The 22,216-nt window shown below is 35.8% G+C and overlaps 2 protein-coding genes across 3 annotated transcripts; both read left to right on the forward strand.

Annotated features, from left to right (window-relative positions):
- The first annotated feature begins 10,239 nt into the window (after positions 1 to 10,239).
- Positions 10,240 to 11,426, forward strand: LOC121745841. The gene is made up of 3 exons (XM_042139788.1): positions 10,240 to 10,407; positions 11,046 to 11,109; positions 11,239 to 11,426. Exons 1-3 carry the CDS (start codon positions 10,240 to 10,242, stop codon positions 11,424 to 11,426), a joined length of 420 nt encoding a protein of 139 aa, XP_041995722.1.
- A 4,241-nt stretch (positions 11,427 to 15,667) lies between these two features.
- Positions 15,668 to 21,580, forward strand: LOC121745050. 2 transcript variants are annotated; one of them, XM_042138810.1, is made up of 13 exons: positions 15,672 to 15,929; positions 16,010 to 16,174; positions 18,015 to 18,113; positions 18,200 to 18,334; positions 18,457 to 18,525; positions 18,715 to 18,811; positions 18,895 to 18,997; positions 19,590 to 19,800; positions 20,425 to 20,538; positions 20,665 to 20,796; positions 20,906 to 20,986; positions 21,060 to 21,176; positions 21,274 to 21,580. In XM_042138810.1, the coding sequence occupies exons 1-13, from the start codon at positions 15,813 to 15,815 to the stop codon at positions 21,373 to 21,375; spliced, it is 1,542 nt and encodes a 513-aa protein (XP_041994744.1). In that variant the 5' UTR covers positions 15,672 to 15,812; the 3' UTR covers positions 21,376 to 21,580. The 2 variants fall into 2 exon arrangements, with proteins under 2 accessions (XP_041994745.1, XP_041994744.1); XM_042138811.1 differs by lacking the exons at positions 21,060 to 21,176; positions 21,274 to 21,580 and having other exon boundaries at positions 15,668 to 15,929; positions 20,889 to 20,986.
- The last annotated feature ends 636 nt before the right edge of the window (positions 21,581 to 22,216 follow it).

Genomic DNA, 22,216 nt, shown 5'->3' on the forward strand with positions numbered 1-22,216 from the left:
CTTTTGATGCCTTTTGATTTGCAAAACTCATCAAACTCTTTGGACAGAAACTCCAACCCGTTATCTGTCCTCAAGCATTTCAAACTCAGCCTTTTCTCTGCCTCAACCTCACTGCACCATGTTTTGAAACAGCTGAAAGCCTCTGACTTCTGCTTCAATATGTAAATCCAGACCTTTCTACTGAAATCATCTATGATGCTCATGTAGTATCTGCCACCTCCAATTGAATTCTCCTGTGCAGGCCCCCAAAGATCACTATGGGCATAATCTAGAGGCATTGTTGAAGAATGTGTGCTGTTGGGATATGGCAACTTCTTGGCTTTCCCTAACACACACTCCTCACATTGAGTTGTATCAGTCTGATCTGAGCATTGCAATACACCCTTCTTGACCAGTTCCTTTATACTACCAATTGCTGGGTGCCCCAATCTGGTATGCCACAGACTCAAAGAATCACCAACCACATTGTGTGCATGCCCTGAGTCTCTTCTCTGAACAGCAGCCATCATGTAATATAGACTGCCTTTTCTAGTTGCCTTCAAGATAGATCTTCCTGCCTTACTAACAACCATCTGCCCACCTTCAGAGACAAATCTGCATCCCTTTCTTTCAAGAGAGCCTAAGGATATTAGATTCCTTTTAACATCAGGAATATACCTAACATCACTCAGAGTCACCATACACCCATTCTCCATCTTCAACTTGATGGTACCTATGCCTTTTATCAAGCACACTTGGTTGTTGCCTAGAATGACAGTTCCTGTTGACTCTTTAATGTCTTCGAACCAGTCCAGATTCGGGCTCATGTGGAAGCTACACCCTGAATCCATTATCCAAGATTCCTTTCCCTTTTCCTCCATCACATTCAAAGCAACAGAAACTTCATCCTCTTCGCAATATTCTGCTGTGTTGACAGCTTTTCCTCCCTCAGCCGCTTGCTTTTTCTTCCACACGAAGCAGTCCTTTTTGAGGTGCCCTGGTTTCTTGCACCAGTGGCAGGACCGAGTTTCTCTCCCCTCCGAGCTTGAAGGCTTAAACTCATTATTTTGGTTTTTCTTGAAACTCTTATTCTTGAATTTCTTGACATTGAGACTCTCAGCCTGTGTCTCCAATGCCTTCCCACCTGTCAATCGCAGCATCTCTTTCGCCATCAACGCAGCATGAACCTCGGCATATGTGATTGGCTTATCTCTGCCGTAGATTATTGCATCGCTTAGCTGATCATACGAACTTGGCAACGCATTCAAGACCAGTATAGCCTTGTCTTCATCCGTGATCTTCACATCCACGGACCCAAGATCATCAATGATCTTATTAAAATCTTCCAATTGTTCGACGATCGATTTTTCGGCTACAAAATTGTACGAATACAGTCTCTTCTTCATATAAAGCCTATTGGCCAGGGATTTTGCCAAATAGACCTCATCTAACTTCGCTAGCACCTCAACCGCCGTGGTCGCTTCTTGAACCTCCCTCAGAACTTTATCACTGAGACAAAGAATAACCGCACTGTGAGCTCGCTGTATCATTTCATCGAACTTCGCCTGTGCTTTCTCATCAAGAACTGGCGCATTCTCCTTATCTACCGGAGCCAAAACCGCCGCCAAACCACGATCGATCAGAATCGCTTTCATTTTCATCTTCCACAGACCGTAATCATTCTTGCCTGTGAATTTCTCAGCCTCAAGCCTTGTCGCCATCGAGATCGTTTGAATCGTCCGCAAACCAACCTCCTTTCACCTCTTTCCCACAGACGGCGCCAATTGTTAATCCTAGCTACAGATTGTCGAATGTTGGGAGAGGAAAAATCAAGACTTGGAAATCGAAAGAGAATTTTATTCACCAGAAACGGAAGATGAAAAATTACTGAATAAAGCAGAATAACAAACTATTAAAAGCTCAAAACTAACTAACGGCTATTTTCCATCTAACGGTCAGGATTAAACACGACTAACTAAGTACATCCAACGGCTGTTGAAACGAGTTGTTATAACAGCCGAACTCTTCTTCATGTTTTGATCGTTCTCTCCAGACCACGGAGCTGCCGAGCTACCGAACTTGGTGCCGAACTACCGAACTCTAACACCGAACTCGATTAAGCTCGTAACACCGAGCTCTGACACCGAACACCATCACCGAGCTCAAAAAACCGAAGCTATCACAATCTACCAAACATATTTACAACATACATATAAAATAGCTAAAATTCAAATCTCGAAAATTGTATGTTGTTCCTATAAATCTTATTCTGATCTATCGAATTATTTGATTAGATTTTCATTTAATCATTGTAATTTTGCAATTAATTTTAATTTTGATTTCGATTTTGATTTTATGTATTTGAAAAGTGCTTTTTATTTTTAGAATTTTTGTGTTATATCATATAATTTTTAATTATTAATGTTATTCTCGTTATTAAAATTTTAAATTTCATAGTTTGTCATTTAAATTTATTTGAGTGAAGTTAAGTAATCATATTAACATTCAAGGAGACCAATTAATTAAGTGACACGATAACGAATTAAGTGGAGCTAATTAATAAAACTTATTTGCCAAACAATCCGAATTAACACAATTTAATGACCTTATCCCATTAAACAGAATAGCATCATTAACTTTGACTTCAACCTGTAAATTGATGATAAAATATTCTCTCTGTCCAACTCTAAGTGGAGTATTTTTATTTGGCACAAAATTTTATGCAATATTATTTTGTCAGTAAAGTGAAAGAATAAAGTAAAGGAGAGGAAAAGATAGACAGAATGATGTTTCTATTATTAGAAATGTGTTAATTAGAATAAAATATCTCAAAATAGAAAATGTGTCACTTAGATTGAGACGAAAGGAGCAGTTGATGATATAGATGTCAATTGGGTCAATCCGCTCAAGTTCGACCAACCCATTCAGGTTGTCGAACTATTTAGATGCATGCTATTTGAATTTTGAATTTAATTTCAGATAGTAAATGTCAAATTTGCTCCTAACATATGACCAAAATACAAATTTGACAAAAAAATATTCACTTTTTGAAAAACAGGTCCATAAAAAATGAAAATGTCGCCGAAGTAGTCCTTTTTTATGGTTCCGTATAAAACTAACAGTCAAAGCTAATTGCACAGTGGTATGACCATTAGTTTTTTGATGGAACCGTAAAAAAACTACTACGACAAGGATTTCATTTGTTATGGATTTGTTTTTAAAAAAATGAACATTTTAGACCAAATTCATATTTTGGTCATATGTTTAGGACCAAAATAGACCTTTATTTTTTCCAGATTATAAATTATTAATCTCAATCCTTCAAGTTTTGGATTAACTAGCAAATTGATGTAAACTTCTGAAACAAATATTAACTCTAATTAGAGAGTTTCAAATAAATAATATATTTGGAACATACTACCTTTGGAAAATATTTTAAATTATTAAGATGTTGGAATGTGTAAAGATAAGCCCCGAACGATATGAAACATATTTAAGATATTTATGTTTTATACCTTTTTACTCATATGAGGTATGTTATTTCTTATTTTATTTTATTTTTGAAGGAACATGCTTTTTAATATCTAACAATTTAGATACAAAATATATATAACTATTATCTAAGGTGTTATATCAATTGCTAATTACAAATTAAAACCAAATCTTAATCATTAGATAATGAGATTGGTGGTTGATATAATGCTACACTGGATTTTATTTTAATTTCAAAAATTATTAAATAAACTTAAAGGGATATCAATTTTTATATGGTAATTAAAATTGACCACTTTTTCTCTTATCAAAATCATCTTAAAATTTTAAATTTACGTAACTCTCTCGATTTAAATTATTTTTTCATAAAAAATATATCAAATTAAAGGTAATTACATAAGGATTCTAACGGGATCTCAATTGCATAGGTTCCGACGGTAATAGACTAATTTTTATTTCAATGACTAGCTATACTACACGTCAAACCACCGCTGGATTGTGCACAACGACCGCACACTAGAGTCCAGAGAGTTTCGGATGGCTCCGGAGCGACCGCTGGGAAACCACGGCGTAGCATTTTACCTAATTTCTCTCTAAGACTTTCCTAAGTAGGATAGAATATTTACCATATCATCATGCATGATTTGAAGGCTATAAATGCCCCCTCAAGCTTCATCAAATGAACCTCTTTACTGTGTAATACACTAGGGAATAATATTTGAGAGTTCCTTCCATTGTTCAACATCGTTTTATCAATCAAGGAGTTTGAAACTAGGGAATAATATTTGAGAGTTCCTTCCATTGTTCAACATCGTTTTATCATTCAAGGAGTTTGAAGCTTGGAATTAAGAAAATATCAAGGTTAGTCTTAGATAGTGAAAGAAGCCTAGTCTAAGATAGCCAATCTGTGATAGCATTCCCTATGTTCGGTATCCCTGTGTTTACCCCTAGCTACTGCACCTACCTTGTATACTTGCAAGTAGTTGTAGTGCTAAAAAATAGTGCATCAGTAGTTTATCTGCAATTAAAACCCATCTAGGATTTTAGACCATAACCTAACAACACTTAAAACAAAATAAGAGTCCAAAAAGATAACGACTTGATATACAAACACTTTGATCGTCGTCAGAGAATGGGGTATTACACTTCTCCAATCTTCATTGTACACCTTTCTACATGGTTCCACACTACCAACTTCTAAGTTCCACCTCGACCCATTCTTCCGTCATCGTTGGCTTACCATTGCCAAAGCTAATCATGACGAAATTGTATTAACCCAATCAATATGTATTAAGCCAATCAAGACAAAATTGTATTAAGCCAATCAATATGTTTATCATTATAACAACGCCAAAATAATGACAAGAATAAAAACATTAATTCAAATTTACTGCTCTAATCTTTATTTATCTTTGCTTATACTCCCCTCGTCCCTAAAAAATAGACAACATTTGAAACGGTACGGGTTTTAATGCACAATTGGTAAAGTAAGAGAGACATAGAAAGAAAAAGTGATTAAAGTATTGTTAGTGGAGAATGAGACACACGTCATTAGAGAGAAAAAAAGTTTTCTTAAATAGAATTGGTCTATTTTTAAGTAACATCACAAAATGGCCAACATGGTCTATTTTTAAGGGACAAGGGGAGTATTGTAGACTTATAGTAGGTCAAGATGAAAGACTCATCTTCAACTATTATTAATGAAAGTCATGAAAATTTGAAGGTATCATGTTATTCTAAAACTAAGAATAGAAAAATAACTAAAATTTTGAATCAATTCAGTGAGAAAAATTTTGACTACATCAGTTTGTTTTTTAAAGCTTTTTTGGCCCGAAACTCGGTGGATTAAGGTCTGGGTTGAAAATTTATAACGCGAATAGCCCGACAACCCTAATGGATTGACCCGAACTCGAACATGTTAGCCCGATTGACATTCCTAGAACTGTATTGAGTATGAAAAAAAATCTTAGATAGGGATATATATAGAGAGTGTAGAGGACTATATGAATTGTTCATCAATAGAGAAAGGCCTTTTAGAGGCCCATCCATCTCTTTGTTTAGAAGTAGTCCCTACTTCCCATAAAAGTAGGGACCTTTTGGGGATTGCAAGAGTTTTAATGATAAATTGATAAAGTATGAGAAATGTTGAAAAAGAAAAGTTTTTGGAGTATTGTTAATGAATGAGACCCACATTATAAGAGAGAAGACTTGCAAAAATAGAATGGACTATTTTTTTAAGACAAAATAAAATTAAAAAAATATATATTTCTATAGGATGGAGGAGTAAAAAATATGCAAATTCGGGTTGGGGCAACCCAACGAGCTATGGGTAATTTTTGATTGAGCTCGAGTTAACAGTCCTTAAACATGGGCAATAATATATTATGTGCATAAATTCGAGGACATTTATTTATTTAATTTGTAGTCCATAGGATTCTTGTTGCGTACCAAATGACCACTTCTTCACATAACAACCAATAGATTTCCCAAGTAGTAATCTTGCAATCTTACAAAAATACACCATAAGAGTTGCTAACAGGGACGGATGTAATGTATTACTAGGTGGGGCAACCTCCTCAAATATATTGATATATACTATTTTATTTAATAATTTTGTAAAAATTTTAAAATTTCTTTATATTTGCCCCTTCTTAAATTCTCAAATTTCCTATACATATCATTTTACCCCTTTCATTTACATTCCTGGATCCGTCCCTGGTTGCTAGTAACCTCACATTTTCCCACTTCTCTTTGTGCTCTCCACAAACACACATTAATATTAATATATATATAGAGAGTGAGCTTCAATTCTTCAAAGAGTCATTAAAGAAATAAATAGGTAGAGGATTATACTGAGATGGGATTGAGGGCAGTTCCTCTCTCACCGTCGCAAAATGGTCTAATATTTCCAGCAACTCATGTACATACATATCTACACCGCAGAAGAAGCTCATTGAAAGTTGGAGTGGTGGTGTTTTCCAAGAAAGAGAATGGTGAAGAATAGGCCTGCGCACGGGTCGAAACTGCCGGTTCCGGTTCATGAACCGACGGTTCACGGTTCATCATCCCCATGAACTGAAATCGGCCCGCCAAGGGTCCCGGTTCAAAAAACCGCCGGTTCCGGGCCGGTTCGGCGTTTCGTCGAATTTTTTTTTGCATTTTTTTATTTGTTTATCTATGAAATGTGCGTAAATAAAATTAAAAAAAAATACGATGAAAGTTGCAATTTTATTGAGATTACAAGTTACAACAATAACAAATCACAAAAACGATTAGGTCTTGAAGTCTTAAACAAAAATTTAAATACAACGAGACTACTAGTCAACAACGACGCTAATTACAAATTACAAAAAAGACTTAGAAGTTCTGAACAATAATTTTATAAGTATATATACTCTTAGTCGGCGAATGAGATCTTTGTACATAACTAAATTGAGGACATCTTTAGCAATTCAACTTTAAATGTTGAGTTTAGTCTAACAATCAACAATTATAGTAGAATTGTCAAAAGTTTCCCGGATTTAGCCTTATAGAGAAATCTATTTCATCGACTATAGTATATACAATTATTTAATTATATTTGCATATTTTTAAAGTAGAAACAAATGAAAAAAAAATAAAGGAAAAAGGACTTGAGCTCAACTTAAATTTAAAATTTAAGTTGAGGTGCCTACGTATCCCCAATGCTCATTTGCATTAGGGAATCAAAGCTCACGTAGTTCTCTTACCTTACTTACCTATTTGGCTTGGCCGGCGGTTGACGGTTGGCCTACGATTCATCCCCGGTGAATTCTTCTTGTGATCCCTCCTGACGATCATCCCAATCATTTTCTTGTTCTCTGACGTTAGCTTTGGCCCAATCATCAAGTAACATCACGACTTCTATATTTTTCGCGGAGAGCTTACTTCTTAATTCATCCAACACACGCGAGCCAACACTAAAAGCGGACTCGACGGCGATAGTGGAAGTCGGAACAGAAAAAATCACCTTGGCCATTGACGCAAGTATGGGAAAATCTTTCTCGTATGTTCCCCACCAATCGAGGAAGTCGATTTGGGCGGGATGAGTAGGGCCTTCATCACCAAAGGAAAAGAGTGAATCGAAATATAAATCTAACTCACTTACCATACCTGAGGACCTTCAGCCGGTGTTGTAGCTGTATAGGTCGGCTAATTGGGATTGCGCGTCGGGGTCATCATAATCGGCTTGAAATGCGAAGCCAAAGTTATGTTGTTGAGGAGGGGAAGGTCTTCTGACTTGGTGGGTACTGTTATACTTAGTTTCATATTCGGTGTAGAGAGCACGCAAGTTAAACTCGAAGGTTTGTTGGATAATTGACCGGTTCGGGAGGTTTATTTGAAATGTTTCTGAGAGGTCTACTTCGAATTCGTCACTGGTATCCGATTGCAATGCTTTAAGTGGACCAAGATCAATAGAACTCAAATTGTTATAATAAAAATCTAAAATCTTGGAGGTACATGCTAATTTCCATTTTTGATCCAAGACCTTTGCAATCAAAAACACCGTTGGAATCTCACCGAAATACTTAAGTCATTTCTCAATCATATAATATAAAACACACATCAATTCAGGTGAAGAGTAAGTATTTTTCATTGCAGTTTTAAAACCAAGTGATATATACATGCAATGTTCTAAAACACGAACAGCAGTGCAATAATAAACACCCGATAATTCAACAGTTGCATTTTTGAAATATTTGAACAATTTAAATAAAACCACACTATGTTCCCAACAACTATGTGAAAGATATAAATCATGAACGGGTTAGGTTCTAAAAAAATCACATAAAGAATCTTTATGCGTCAAAGTAGAATTCAGACAATCATATGTCGAATTCCATCTATGAGACACATCCATAGTAAAATTCGTATATCTTACATTCTTTTGATGGCAATATTTCTTCCAAGCTTTGCCAATAGCTGGCCTTTGATGGATTAATCTAACTGTAGTTCTAATAGGACCAACATGCTTTTGACATGATTCAAGCGCATCTTGTACACATAAATTTAAAATATGACATATGCATCTTTGATGAAAATACTTACCTCCAATAACCAGAGCACAAGCCGCAATCAAATCACTAATACTTGCAGTGTTAGCAGTTGCATTATCAAAACCAACAGAAAATATCTTATTGCATAATTAAAACTCATTCAAAACTTGAATAATTAAAGAAGCAATTTCAGGTGCAGTGTGTGGTGTCTCAAATTCTCTAAAACCAATTAAATGCTTGTTCAAAGTCCAACTATTGTCCACAAAGTGAACCGTAATCTCATGTATGAATGCCGGTTAAAACAATCAGTCCATACATCTGAGCAAATGTTCACTTTGTGGCCCAAGTTAAGTAAATGACGTGATAATTCAACTTTTTTCTCTAAACATTGTCTAACGGTAGATCGTTGAACGATCATTCGACCTACTCTTTTGATAGATACGTTTAAACCACTTTGCATAGTAACCTCAAATTTTTTATCATCATAAATATTAAAAGGAAAATGCTTCATTGCAGCCCATCTAGTCATAATGACAACAAATTTTTTTTTGATCATATTTAAAAAGAGGCGTATCTGACGAACCTGAGCCACCGGGTTGGAAGTTTAGTTGGGTTTGGGTAGCGGTAGTGCCACATTCTACAAGATGTTTTGTCACCAAATGACGACGGAGGGTGCCATATCCCCCACCACTAGCAAATTTGTAGACTTTATCACAATAGTTATAATATGCATGAAACGCCGATGTCTCTTCTTGATAGTGTGGATCATGAGGACTTGGAATCACCACCGGGACCTTCTTGTAGTGTTTAACAAAAATATCAGATTTTAAAGCTTTTGTAGTGTTACTAGGTGGAGGGGGAGGGGACATCTCTTCATTTCCGCCGGTGCTAGATGGAATACGAGAATGAGATCTATCATCATTGTTGTTCGAGTCCGACGATATAGACACGTCGTACTCGTCATCTTGTTGTTGGGAACCACCGCCCCCGCCCCCACCTGATGCATTTCAGCGAGTAGCTTGGCCATCCTATGATCTTCTTCTATCTATAAATATTATATAAGTTGAAGTTATAAGTAGGAACACAAAAAAAAATTTAAAAACTCAATCTTATGAAATTATGAATTGTAAAAATAATTTTTTAGAACTTACTTGCATGCGTTCAGCCACCACTCGGGAAACCTCTTCCATAACTTCTCGACGACTAGGTCGTCTTGATTTTGAGGGACGACTACTTTGATCTTGGGAAATTCCTTTGCCCCGATCACCACGTCCCGGTCCACCACGAGAAGAAGACATAGTGATAAATGAAAGTAGTAAGGATGAAATATGGAGTATTGAATAAATGGTAAATTACGAACACAACAACAAATATAGTAGTAAGTAGTAACTAGCAAACAACTTGAGCAATTAGAGAGAATGAGGAGAGAATAGAGAAATGAAGATTTAGAAGGAAATCCTTGTTAACACAAGAATTGGGGTGAGTAAAAATGATGGGGAAGTGGGATATTTATAGGAAACCGGCGGTTCAAACCAATGGTTTCTGACGAAAACCGACGGTTTTTCTACATACCTCGCCTGCAACCCTACGCCCTAGCCGGAATCTGCCCGTTGGGACCGTTGAACCGTCGGTTATGGCTCGTCATATTCCTAAACCTGAACCGGCCCGCTTGAACCGCCGATGCCGGTTCCGGTTCCGGTTCATGAACCAGCGGTTCCGAACCGGCGAACCGCCGGGCCGGTTCTGTTTGTGCATGCTTAGTGAAAAAGAAGGAGAAGCCATACCCAAGAGGAAACAAAATCTATTTGAGAGTGTGACAGAAGCTCTAGATTTCTCGCAAGTCAGATCAGCCCGTGATGCCGAGCTGCTCGAGGAAGCCAGACAAGCCACCAAGTCTGGAGATCAGATGTCCAGGGAACATGTATTATTACTACTCCTTCTATCGTAAGAAAGATGACCCCTTCCTTGGACGGAACGAGATCAGTGTTTCAATTTTTAGTATTGAGTCATTTTGATTGAGATAAATCAAAAAGAAAAGTGGGCGGAGGAAGCATCGAGGAAGTATCATTTTTAGCAGCGGACTCAATATTCTGCCAACTCATTCTTATTCAAATTTTATCATAGAACTAATACGTAAAAAGTATGACTCAGCCTAACTTATTCAACCCACTTTCTATTATATTTCTTATAATCTGTGTCGGGTCAAAGTGGTACACATATTGAGGAAGTATTATTATTAACTCATTCTTGAATTGCTCCATGCATCTCAATTTTATAGTAACAGATTTTTGACATATTTATACTTAATATTACCTTTGTCCCCAGAAAATAGATAAATTTATAAATGACATAGGTTTTAGTGTGCAATTCGTAAAGTTAGAGATAGATGAGAAAAAATAAGAGAGAGAGATTGAAAAATTAGTGGTGTATAATTGGTTAAAAACTTTCTATACTTAGACTTGGTCTCAATGAAGGACGGCCCAAAATAATAAAAGTAGTCTATTTTTTTTAGGACACTACGAGTATTATGAAACTGGTTTTTGTGAATTGGTTTTGCAGTATGGAGCACTCCGGAGGAAGATTGGGGGAACTTACAAGGATTTCTTTAAATCATATGTTGAAGGTAGTTAATTAATAAATCATATGTTGAAGGTAGTTAATTAAGCACTCAATCATTGTGCCTTAGTCCTCTATCTACACTGAAGTTTTATTCATAAGATGGTGAGAATTGATGAAAATTGGGAAATTGCAGTGGAGGGAGAGTACGTGGAAGAGGGATGGGTGGACAAGACATGCAAAGTTTGCAAGAAAGACACGAGAGGAGAGGAGAGGAGAGGAGAGGCGAGGCAGGTGGACAAGTTAGGGAGATATGTGCATGTTGCTTGCTTGAACAAACCTTCTTCTTCTGGAAACTTCTTCACTAAACTCTTCACTGCATAAAATTATATCTATACAATCCCACTCTTTTATTTTCTATTTATTTTTCGCTTTTGATGGCGTTCGGTTGGCATGATTAATTATCATATAATTATCCATTTAAGATTGAATTGTGAGATTATTTTAATTGAAATGGACGGTTGGCATGATTAATTATCATATAATTATCCATTTAAGATTGAATTGTGGGATTATTTTAATTGAAATGGATGACTATAACTAATTGTTATATAATTATATGTTTAGAATTAAGTGGTTAGATTCAATCTTATAAACTAACCACTGTAAATATTTAAATTATATGCATACCAATCTTCATGATGCTAAATTAAGTTGCATTTGAGGGGGTGTTTGTAGTTGCAGTTTGAGGTTATAAATTGTCAACATAACAACAAATATGTACTCCCTCCTCGTTTCATTGGAGATGATCTACTTTACTTTTTAGTTTGTCCTAATAAAGATGATCTATTACTTAAATTAGAAATATCTTTATTGCTAGGTTATTCCTTCTCTCTTACTTTCCTCTCTCCTCTTAAGGAATACGTCATTTTCCTCATCATAGAGGGAGTAAGAATTAGAAAATTTCGAAATAAGAGTTCCAACTTTATTATTTTGTTGAACTGGGAGAGAGGTGACAATGCTAATTTAACTCATCATGAATTCTCTCTACATGTAGATGAAGTTCAATGATGGAATGCCATTGAAGAGACTTTACAACGATTTCACACATAAATATATTATGTTTAAAACTGAAATTTGGAAAGAAAACGATGAGGGGCCTCCAATTATTAGCCTAACACGTTCTTGTAAAAACACGTTAAAGTTGCAAACAAAAAACAATACAACACTAATACACTATCATAAAGTAACATTAATCAAAGTTATCAAACATTACACTAAACAAATGATACTACACAAAGATATAACAAAAACATTGAATAAATGGGAGAACAGAATTGGAAGAAAGTGTGTGAGGAATTGACCACTTGGAAACCTAAGAACCTTTTGGAACATGAGAATCTCCAGTAAAAAGATGATGGCAATCCTTGGAAACTTATCCAAGCAAATATTTATATCGACTCTCTTGCTAGCTACACGACACTAGGGTATAATTTCGAGCTCCGCCCTATGGTATACTCTCACTCAAGCTCCGTCACTAGTTACATGGTGCTAGTTGTGAATTTACCAAGTGGCTAACCCCGGGCTAACCACCAAGTTACTATAGCTCCATGATTTTTTCAAACATTCATCTCACACACTATGGGAAGGGACTCTCTCAGAGAAGATACTCGAAACTCACTTCTAATCTGTCTATTATAAATGAAGCAAAGGCCCTATTTATAGATGGGGGGGGGGAGAGATGGGAAGTGTCTATTCAAAATCACCCGCGCATGTTCCCATTCCAGCGGGTGGCTGGGTTCATCAGTGGACGAAGCCGGTGACTCTCTGGAATCGCTGCTAAAATCACCGAACAACACCGGCGGGTCGTTGGGTTCGCATGCCTTGCGAACCCGGTGAGTCGCCGGGTTTATACTGCTCCGCGCAGCTTTCGTCAAACGGCCATAACTTCTTCATCAGGGCTTCAATTGAGGTGTACAAGGTACAGATGCGAAGATCTTTCGATGATGAAGACAATTGTGGTCTTAGAATCATATTTGAACACCATCTTGACAGACAACGAAAGCTTTGAATCAGACCCCAGTTTTGGATTGGTTGCTTACCATGCCTTCATTTTTGTTTGTCCCACGAAAATGGTTTAGCGCTACCCGGATTCCCATATGAAAAGATACTAGTCAAAATAAACTATTTTATAGAAAATAAAGCTCAAACTGTTGGGCTGGGCCGATGAGGTTAAACCTCATTGTTTGGGGCCGTATAAAAGGCCTAACAACCACGTGCATGCCATCTTCAATCAATATATGAGTGAAATGTGATTATAATTATCCAATTTAGATGTTTTATTAATATGCCTCTATGTGCAGTGGAGCAATCGGTTTTTAGATCATTTTAGTATAAACGAATTATAAAAGTTATATAATGAAAATAATTGACTGTGAACTAGAAATTGAGAAAAAATTTGGTTGTTTAAACCGTAAACTTTCAGATCTACTTTATTATTTTGAACTATTTGCAAAAGTGTACCAAAATTATACTCCCTCCGTCCCACAAAAGATGTCACATTTGTGGGACGGTACAAGATTAATTTTAGGAGGTTTTATTTTATGTGTTTGGTAGAAAGAGAAAATATAATATTTATATTATTGTGAGAGAGAATTTTTTCTAAATATGAAAATGTGACATCTTTAGTTGGACAAAGGAAAGTGAGACATCTTTTATGGGACGAGGGAATACTAGTTGTGTAAATCATGAAACATTGTAGAATTAAAATTTTGTTTATATAATAAGAGGAAAATATTGATAATAATTTACCGTGAACCGGAGAAGAAAACGTATGTACCAACCGCAAATTTTGAGAGCTACTACTTATGTTTTGCATTTTTAGCAAAATTGTACCAAAAATTAGATACAGTACTTACTTTTTTAAGATCAAGATATGGAGTAGAATTAAATTTGAAAAAACAAATAATAAAAAGAAAATATTGAGAATAATTTACTGTAAAATCAAGAAAAGAAGTGAAGTATTATTTGTGTAAATAAAAGAATCAATCAAGTCATATGAGATGAAAATAATATCCTATAAAACCGAAAATAAAATATTAACGTTATTCATAGTATTAATTAGAAATTTGCAATCTAGATAGATACTCCCTCCATTCCATAAGAATACATACTCTTTCTTTTTTTAGTCCATTTCATAAGAATAAGCACTTTCTAAATTTGAAAACTCTTATCTTTAATGAGATGAGACTTATTCCTCACTAAAAATACTTTAATTACTTTTTCTTTCTACTTCTCTCTTACTTTACCAAGTATGCATTAAAACCCGTACTCAATCCAAAGTACATATTTTTATGGAACGAATGAAATAGTTAGACCGTCTCCAATGGTATAGTAAAACTTAAAATGGGATAGATAATTAGCTCTAAGAGCATCTCCAACCATTTATACTAAACTCAAACCCATTTTAGTGTAAATCTCATATCAAATAGGATTTTACTCTAACCATTTACACTAAACTCAAACATAAACGAATATTCTCTATATTATGCCTCTTTTACTCACGAAATATAAAAAACTTTTAGGTTATGGTTTAGTGTAAACCTAAAGGTAGGTATTTTTTTCTTAAATACCCAAAATGCGATTGGTTTTTTAGTAATATTGGAGCTAATTACGTATCCTATTTTAGGTTTTAGTTCACCCTTAGAGCTGGTCTAATACTGCTCCAAAACCAGTCCCATTTTTTATTTTTAGTGAAAAATACCTATCTTTAAGTTTACACTTAACCAAAATTAAACCAAAAACTTTTTCAAATTTTATGAGTTAAAAATAATAATATAGAGAATATTCTTTTAAATTTGAATTTGGTGTAATAGTTGGAGTAAAATCATATACTCCATTCGTCCCAGTTTAAGAGTCATGTTTTGTCATTTCCATCCGTCTCAATTTAAGAGTCCCATTTAGAATTTACCATATTTGGACAAAAACTTTAACCCCATTGTTGATGAAATTTACACTCAAATGTCATTATTTTCATAAAAATAAAACAAAAGAAACACTTTTTACATACTTCCTCTGTCTCATAATAGATGTCACACTTTACTTTTTAGTTTGTCCCACAAAAGATGTCACATTTCCTCTTTTGAAAAAAGTTCATTCTCACATCAATTATAAAATTATATTTTCTCTCACTACTTAACACACAAAATAACATCTCCTAAAATCCGGTATTATCTCCCAAGTGTGACATCTACTATTGGACGGATGGAGTATAAAAAGTCAAAAGGGTCCCACTTTCCACCACCTCACTTCAATTATTACACACTCCAACAACCACTACCTCACTTCAATGTTACACACTCCAACAATTTCTTAAAACATATGACCTAACTAAATTGCACTCCTAAACTGGGACAAAGGGAATATTTGATATGATATTTACATTATTTTGTGTAAATAATTGAAGATGATCTTTCCATTTAAATACAAATATTAAATAATTCATCTTTCCCCCATGGATATCGTTATATCTTCTTTTTAGACTCGTATATGTTGCAAGAATGATCATGAATTGGAAATCCTCAAATAGTCAAATCTCATAGATGAAGGATCAATATACAAATTAACAGAATTGGAGGGTCCTAAAAGAAATGCCTCCCAATTTCAATTTCTTGACTTTCAGTTCCAAGCTTACGCTTCTGGACAAACTTCCAATTCCCAATTTCCCATCCATGATTTCCCCTTTCTCCTTGAAAGATCACTGTATCATTTATGGTCAGAATGGTAATCATCGATAAATCTCGTGTGGAATCACTAATTTCAATTTTCGTCACTGTTCATCCACACGAGACCTCCGCATTGATCTCTTCAACCTCCTCATTTTTCTTTGTAAGTCGTGCTTAATACAGTAAAAGATTTGAACTTTTTTGTTATGCTTGGTGGGTAATTGGGTTTTTGAAAATTCCCAGATATTGAGTGCTTATTTCGTGGTGCTTCCGTTACGGGATGAAGGTGCGATTTCGCTGGGTTTGGGTAATCTCCCGAGTCTCTTCGTCGGATCACTGCTGCTCACCTTGGTTGCTGCGCCCCTTTCCACCCTCGTTTTTTCTCTGCCGAATCTCTCCAAAGGAAAAGTATGAATTGTTTTGGTAATCTACCTAATTTTCACCTAGCCCTGTTTTTTAAAAAGTGAATGTTATCTAATTGGTAGCATACTAGCATATATGGTTCTAGAATTATTTGATTTTGAGAATTTGGAAAATTATTTGGCTAATTAGTTATAGCCACATTGCTATTTTACCTTGACTGTCATCTCAATGTGGATGGCTGAATAAGTAGCTAATAGACTTGAGTAAGGATTTTACTTCGACTGAAGGTGAGGTCAATTTTAGTTTTAGATCCCGGACGAATTAGGGAAGACGTGGTGTTTAGAAATGGAAGGATGAACATAGTCACAACTCGGCTTTGTTATGATCTGTAACGTTATTATTGTCAACGACTTAACAGACTTCAGTTCGTATTTCAAAATTTAATATTGCTTGTATTGATGTATGCCTGTTCGAACTGTTGATTGTGAAGTGCAGTAGAAGTGTTGTACTCCGTCCCAAGATATTAGACTCATTTCTTTTGGCACAAGAATTTAGGAGGTCTTGTTTAGTGGTGTAAGTGGGGTTGGTAATAAAGTAAATTTTTACCATAAATAGAAATGGCTCAAGTATGTTGGGACACCCCAAAGTGGTATACGAGTCTAATATCTTGGGACGGATGGAGTAATACTTTAACTATTGTCAAATATTATTGCTAAAAAGTTATGTAATTTATATCTCTATCATAATTATCCATATCGTAATGGCAGAAGGAACTAGAAAGAAGTTTTGTCTTTTCTATTGTAGTGCTGGTGCTTCAGCCTTGCACCGTTTTAGCTTTCTATTAATCAAGAGGAATGCGAAATGATAAAATTATGTGGTGAGGTTGCAAAGGGGATTCGGGGAGGGTGAGGATTAGATTCAACTCCCTCCTTTTGTTTAGAACAAAGATAGAGTGGGGGTGAAGGAGGTATAAGGCAACATGACGTATAATTTTTACTCCATCGTAACTGAACTTGTTCCCGAGGTTGTGGAGCCGAAATAAGGACCCTTTTTGTTTCACTCATCTCACCGATATGAAACGTGTCTATAGAAAGTTAGAAACCAATCCCTGCTGTCTCACTTCAATACATAGACCCTTCTTCCGTACAAACAAAAAACGACGTTAACTTTTCCTACCTTCCATTATCCACAACAAATCGAGCGATGTGAACTCAGCTTGCCGTCTTTACTCCTCGTGACGTATGCATGAGATGTTAGGAAAATGTTGACTAGGGTGTTTGAGGGTGTGTTGTTCACATCCAAGGATGGCTCAGGAAATGAATAGCCGAAAGATGACAGAATGCAAGAAGAAAATGGCTGGATATTTTAGTCTGTACTTGGATACATGGTGCGTGGCCAACAAGTCCTGTCTTCTGTTTTACTTACGAGGATGGAGGGCCTTCAGTCAGTTGTGTAGCATCAGATTGGCCATGTAGAAGGCCACACATGAGCTGGAATGAGAGAAGAGGGACGTGATCAAGTGGGTGTAAGAAAGTATGAAGAGAACATATGAAGTATTGGTGTTTTTAGTGTTTTCGAGTCTTTTAATTAAGTGAAACTTAATCCTTGATTGTTTGAGTTTATCATGTAAAAGCTGACTCCTTAGGTTGTTCAGTTAGTTAGACAAGATAATTGTGAAATACAACATGAGATAAGCCACAATAGGATTTGTCTAGGATTAAATTAGTCATAAGGCAGAAGGTGTGATGATGAATCATGAGATCAATTAAAGTTATCCCTAGTTTTTGCCTTTTTCTTTCAATAATTTTATTCTAAGATACTTTGTCAATTTACTTCTTGGAATGTCATGCATTTTCCACTAAGATAATTTCTTCTCCTATTTCAGGCTTTATTCTTGATACACCGGTTTTTTAGCTTCTCTCTTGTTATATTCTTTGTTCTATGGAATTTTTCTACACCTGGAAGTTCACCATTTAAAGCCAAGGTATAGTGAATAGCAGTCTCATTCTTCAGCAGTTTGTTTTGTTCACTTTTCTTGTGGGATTTATGATTAGTTATCTGCTTACGTAGGAAATGCTTCCAGTGAAAACCATTTTGAAGGATGAGCTGAAGGTTGCAGTCGATGGAACCCTCACATATAATTCAGGTGGCTGGGAAAGCCACGGGTGGTTTTACATTTCAGTGAGGATTGCCATGTTTCTTTGGGTATAATGGAGTTCGCCTCACAACTATGAAATTTAGATTGTTCTCAGTTATAAATTTAATTATATATCATCGTCTCCACATCACTCTCCTGTAATATTTTGTTTTATCATCTGTTTCAACAGGTTGCCCTTCTTAATCTTATAACTATCTCCTCAACGTGGGCGAGAGTAATTGATGTGATGGATAGTGAGGTTGGTGTGCTTCAATATGTCTGCTGGAATCTAATCTACCATTTTAATTATATCCTCACAAAGAGCACTAGCAAATCCTTTTATCCCGAGTTCATAACCATAACACTTAGGATGCCACCAGTCTTTACTTGCTTAATCTTGTTCAGAGGTCCTTCTCGGCATTTTTACTCTGTAACCACTTGATTTCAGTCAGGGTCAAGATTGTTTGGGTTTATTGGTGCTGGTGCTACGCTAGGTCAGCTCTTTGGTTCACTCTTTGCAACAGGAATGGCATGGGTTGGCCCGTGTATGACTCTTCTTTGTCTACATCTCTCTGTCTATCTCTTTCTGATTTCATTTGTTCTCTGACTCTGGAGTTGGTTCATTTAGATTTGCTTCTTGTTTCTGCTCTCTTGTTGGAATTTGCTGCGCAGTCTTCGGTAGGAATCAACAAGGATGTTTCCCAGCATCCAGAAGAATTGTCTCCCTTAAGGTATTTCTTATGTTCTGCTTCTTTCCCTACCTTATTCACTGACTTCTACAACCTATTTCTCGTACTTAATAAGTTCTGGCATATTTTAGTAGATACAAGTGTTTCTTCCTCGATTTTTGTTTCTCTTTTTTAATTTCTTTCCAAAAAATATCTGGTTATTGACTTGACTGTATCTTTTTTAATCCCTGTTGATTCTTTTGGCAAGTTGTTGGATCATTTGTATTTTAATGTTTCATGTAATATGCGATATGTCTTCATTTTCCTTTGCGTTAGTAATATCTCTTGTAATTTGATCACACGATTTATTTGGAATGCTCAATGTTGCTAAATAATATCCATTTTTTGCCTGAAGATGATTAACACTGAAGTATAAACTGTCGTACTACTATTTAGTTCGCATAAAAGAAGTATCTTCAATATATAGAAACTTGATGAAGTTTGTCATAAATATCCTATATTTTGTTCATTAGACATTGACCTTAAGTGTTTTGTAAACCTTGACATTGTTAATCACAAGCATTTATTTTATCGGTGAAGGCAATTTATATTTCCAAACCTTATGTTTCTTCAATTTACTTATTGTGGCATGTAGAAAAGCTGATAATGATCATATAAGTGAGGCTGATGGAAAGAGTGAAATGGCTCTACAAGCACCTTCTCCCAGAACCTCTACTTCCAAAGTAAAACCTCAAATCTGGGTTATATTGGAGGGTCTGCAGCTTATATTATCATCGACCTATTTATTACAAGTTGCACTATTCCTTTGGCTAAGTGCATTGGTGTCCTCTTTCTTCTACTTCCAGGTGAGAAGACGTGTGTTCATCGGAAACTTCAATGGATTGTTGTAGAGTTGTCTTTGATAATTTTTCTCATTAATCTCATATCTCTTATTGGATCATCCTTGATCATGTCTTGCCTAGTCTCTTGAATGAATGACTTTTGATGATGCAAGCATTGAAACTTGACAAGTTGCAAATAGGACTTCGATGCCATTCTATTATTCCACAAGATTAGATTTCATAACTTTATTCTTCTAAGGCTATAGATTTGGTCTCATGCCTATGAATAAACTTGTCTATGAATGAATCCTAGAAAATAGTTAAGAGAGAGAATACTGGAAAAGAAAACTAGTGTATCTGCTTAGTTTTCAAGATGTGCATTCTGTTAAGAATGAATTAGTACCAAATTATCTGAATAAACATTTTCCAGATGACAACTGTATGTAAACAAACAGGGTTTCTGCAGAATTGCATATTGTAAGACAAGATTTCAAATTTATAAATATCATGACATTTGTAATTGAGTATATGCATCATTAACTTGACATTTTCAGGCTTCAGTATGTTGATAAATCATTTTTGCTTGGAAATGGATTTGTTGTTAGTTGGTTTCTATGTTAAAGCTGCCTTCTCGTCAAATTACTGCAGAAAGTGACTGTTATTGCCAGTACGGTTACAAGTCCAGTTGGTAGAAGGAAATTGTTTGCACAAATTAACAGCTTTATTGCTGTTTTCATCCTTGGCGGACAACTAACTCTGACGGTATGGATACATTCGCATATTAGTTTTTCGTATGAGCATCCATAGAGGTCCAACATTTTGCTCCAATCATTTCAATAAACATGGATCTCGGTGCCTTACGTAAATCTGATTGCTCTATCTGCACAGGGGCATATCCTCACCGTTGCTGGGGTTACGACAGCAATTTGTTCTGCGCCACTCGTTGGGTTTGTAAATCTGATTGCTCTATCCGTATGGCCATCATGGATAGCAGTTGCCATATCCGAAACTCTACGGAAGGTTTCAATTGCTTTACTTTTTACCTGTTGTGACCCAGTCCCTAGTAACCTGTTACCGTGTCGTTAGGCCGGAGATGTAACAAATTGATATAGCCCTTTTGTCGCTTCAGGTGGTAATATACGTTGTCACTAGGCCAGGGAGAGAGCTGCTATTCACGGTTGTTACACAAGACGAGAAGTACAAAGCAAAGGTGTGCGTATATCATTTTTTTACATGGAATCTCCAGTTATAAGTGTTATGTCTCGCCAAAAATATCATCGCAGGTATGCATAGATGTAATCGTCCAAAGGCTTGGAGACGCCACTGCAGCCGGGATGTACAAGCTCTTATCAGGCAGTTTAAACGGCAGTGCCTCTACCACCTCCCTTTACGCATTGCCTGTACGTTATTACTTCCCCGACCTTTATGCGTTCTTAAACCTTCATCGCGTGGCTGTATACAGGCTAATAGATGGTCTGGTTTGCTTCTGCTTATCAGGTGTGTTTCATATGGTTGGCAACAGCATTTCATTTAGGACGACGACAACAACAACTAGCGAAGCTTAGATCGTCTCAACGATCGGAGACGTCGTCAAGATGATGTTTTACAGGTTGTAGCAATACATACACAATCAGAGGCAAGGCAAAAATATGGTTGTCAAATCGTTGGCCACTGCCATTGCCAAATATATCAGCTGATTAATCAATTTTCACCTTGAAACTCATGTTTGTATATACATGTAATGAGATTACGACTTTTATCATGGAACTACGGTATTTATATCAAAATCGACAAGTTTCAAGGCTGCCCCCGTCCACCGAATGTTGTCCACGCTTGACTCGGCTCGAGTTTTAAGAAATATTAAGAAAAAAAAGTTGAAAAAATTAGTGGAATGTGGATCATATTTTTATATATTACTCCATCGGTCCCAACTAAGATGACATACTTTCTTTTTTAGTTTGTTCTAAATAATACGATACATTTCTATTTTTAGTAATTTTCCTTCTTCAATTAATATATCCAAGTATCCAACCATTTTTTCTCACTTCAATTTCTATATAATACTTGCACCTAGTTTTTCTCAATCCAATCAAACAATTCCTAAAATCTCGCACCGACTAAAAAATGTGTCATCTTAGCAGAGATGTAGAAAATTGTTTTATAATAGAATGTGAATATAATGAGTTAATGAAAAGTGGGGTTCATTAACAAAAGAGAAAAAAAAAACACAATGTGGACAATTTATCATAGACAGGTTGAAATGACAAAAGTGGACAACACTTGGTGGACATATGAGTACTTGTTTGCTAGATAGAGCCTAATAAATCCTTCTTTTAGGGCAAATTGTCTGTAAAGTCATGAACTTTCACAATAATTTAGTTTTTCCCGTGAACTTTAAATTTTACATGAAAAGTCGTGAACTTTACCGGATTGTGTATAT

Source organism: Salvia splendens, chromosome 8, assembly GCF_004379255.2.
Source record: "Salvia splendens isolate huo1 chromosome 8, SspV2, whole genome shotgun sequence".
In the NCBI taxonomy this organism is placed as follows: Eukaryota; Viridiplantae; Streptophyta; class Magnoliopsida; order Lamiales; family Lamiaceae; genus Salvia; species Salvia splendens.

Coding starts and splice junctions, on each gene's coding strand:
- LOC121745050 (XM_042138810.1), top strand. CDS start 15,813: ATGGTCAGAATGGTAATCATCGATAAATCTCGTGTGGAATCACTAATT. Junction 16,175..18,014: donor CGAATCTCTCCAAAGGAAAA/GTATGAATTGTT, acceptor CTCCTATTTCAG/GCTTTATTCTTGATACACCG. Junction 18,335..18,456: donor GGATTGCCATGTTTCTTTGG/GTATAATGGAGT, acceptor CTGTTTCAACAG/GTTGCCCTTCTTAATCTTAT.
- LOC121745841 (XM_042139788.1), top strand. CDS start 10,240: ATGCTTAGTGAAAAAGAAGGAGAAGCCATACCCAAGAGGAAACAAAAT. Junction 10,408..11,045: donor ATCAGATGTCCAGGGAACAT/GTATTATTACTA, acceptor TTGGTTTTGCAG/TATGGAGCACTCCGGAGGAA. Junction 11,110..11,238: donor CTTTAAATCATATGTTGAAG/GTAGTTAATTAA, acceptor GGGAAATTGCAG/TGGAGGGAGAGTACGTGGAA.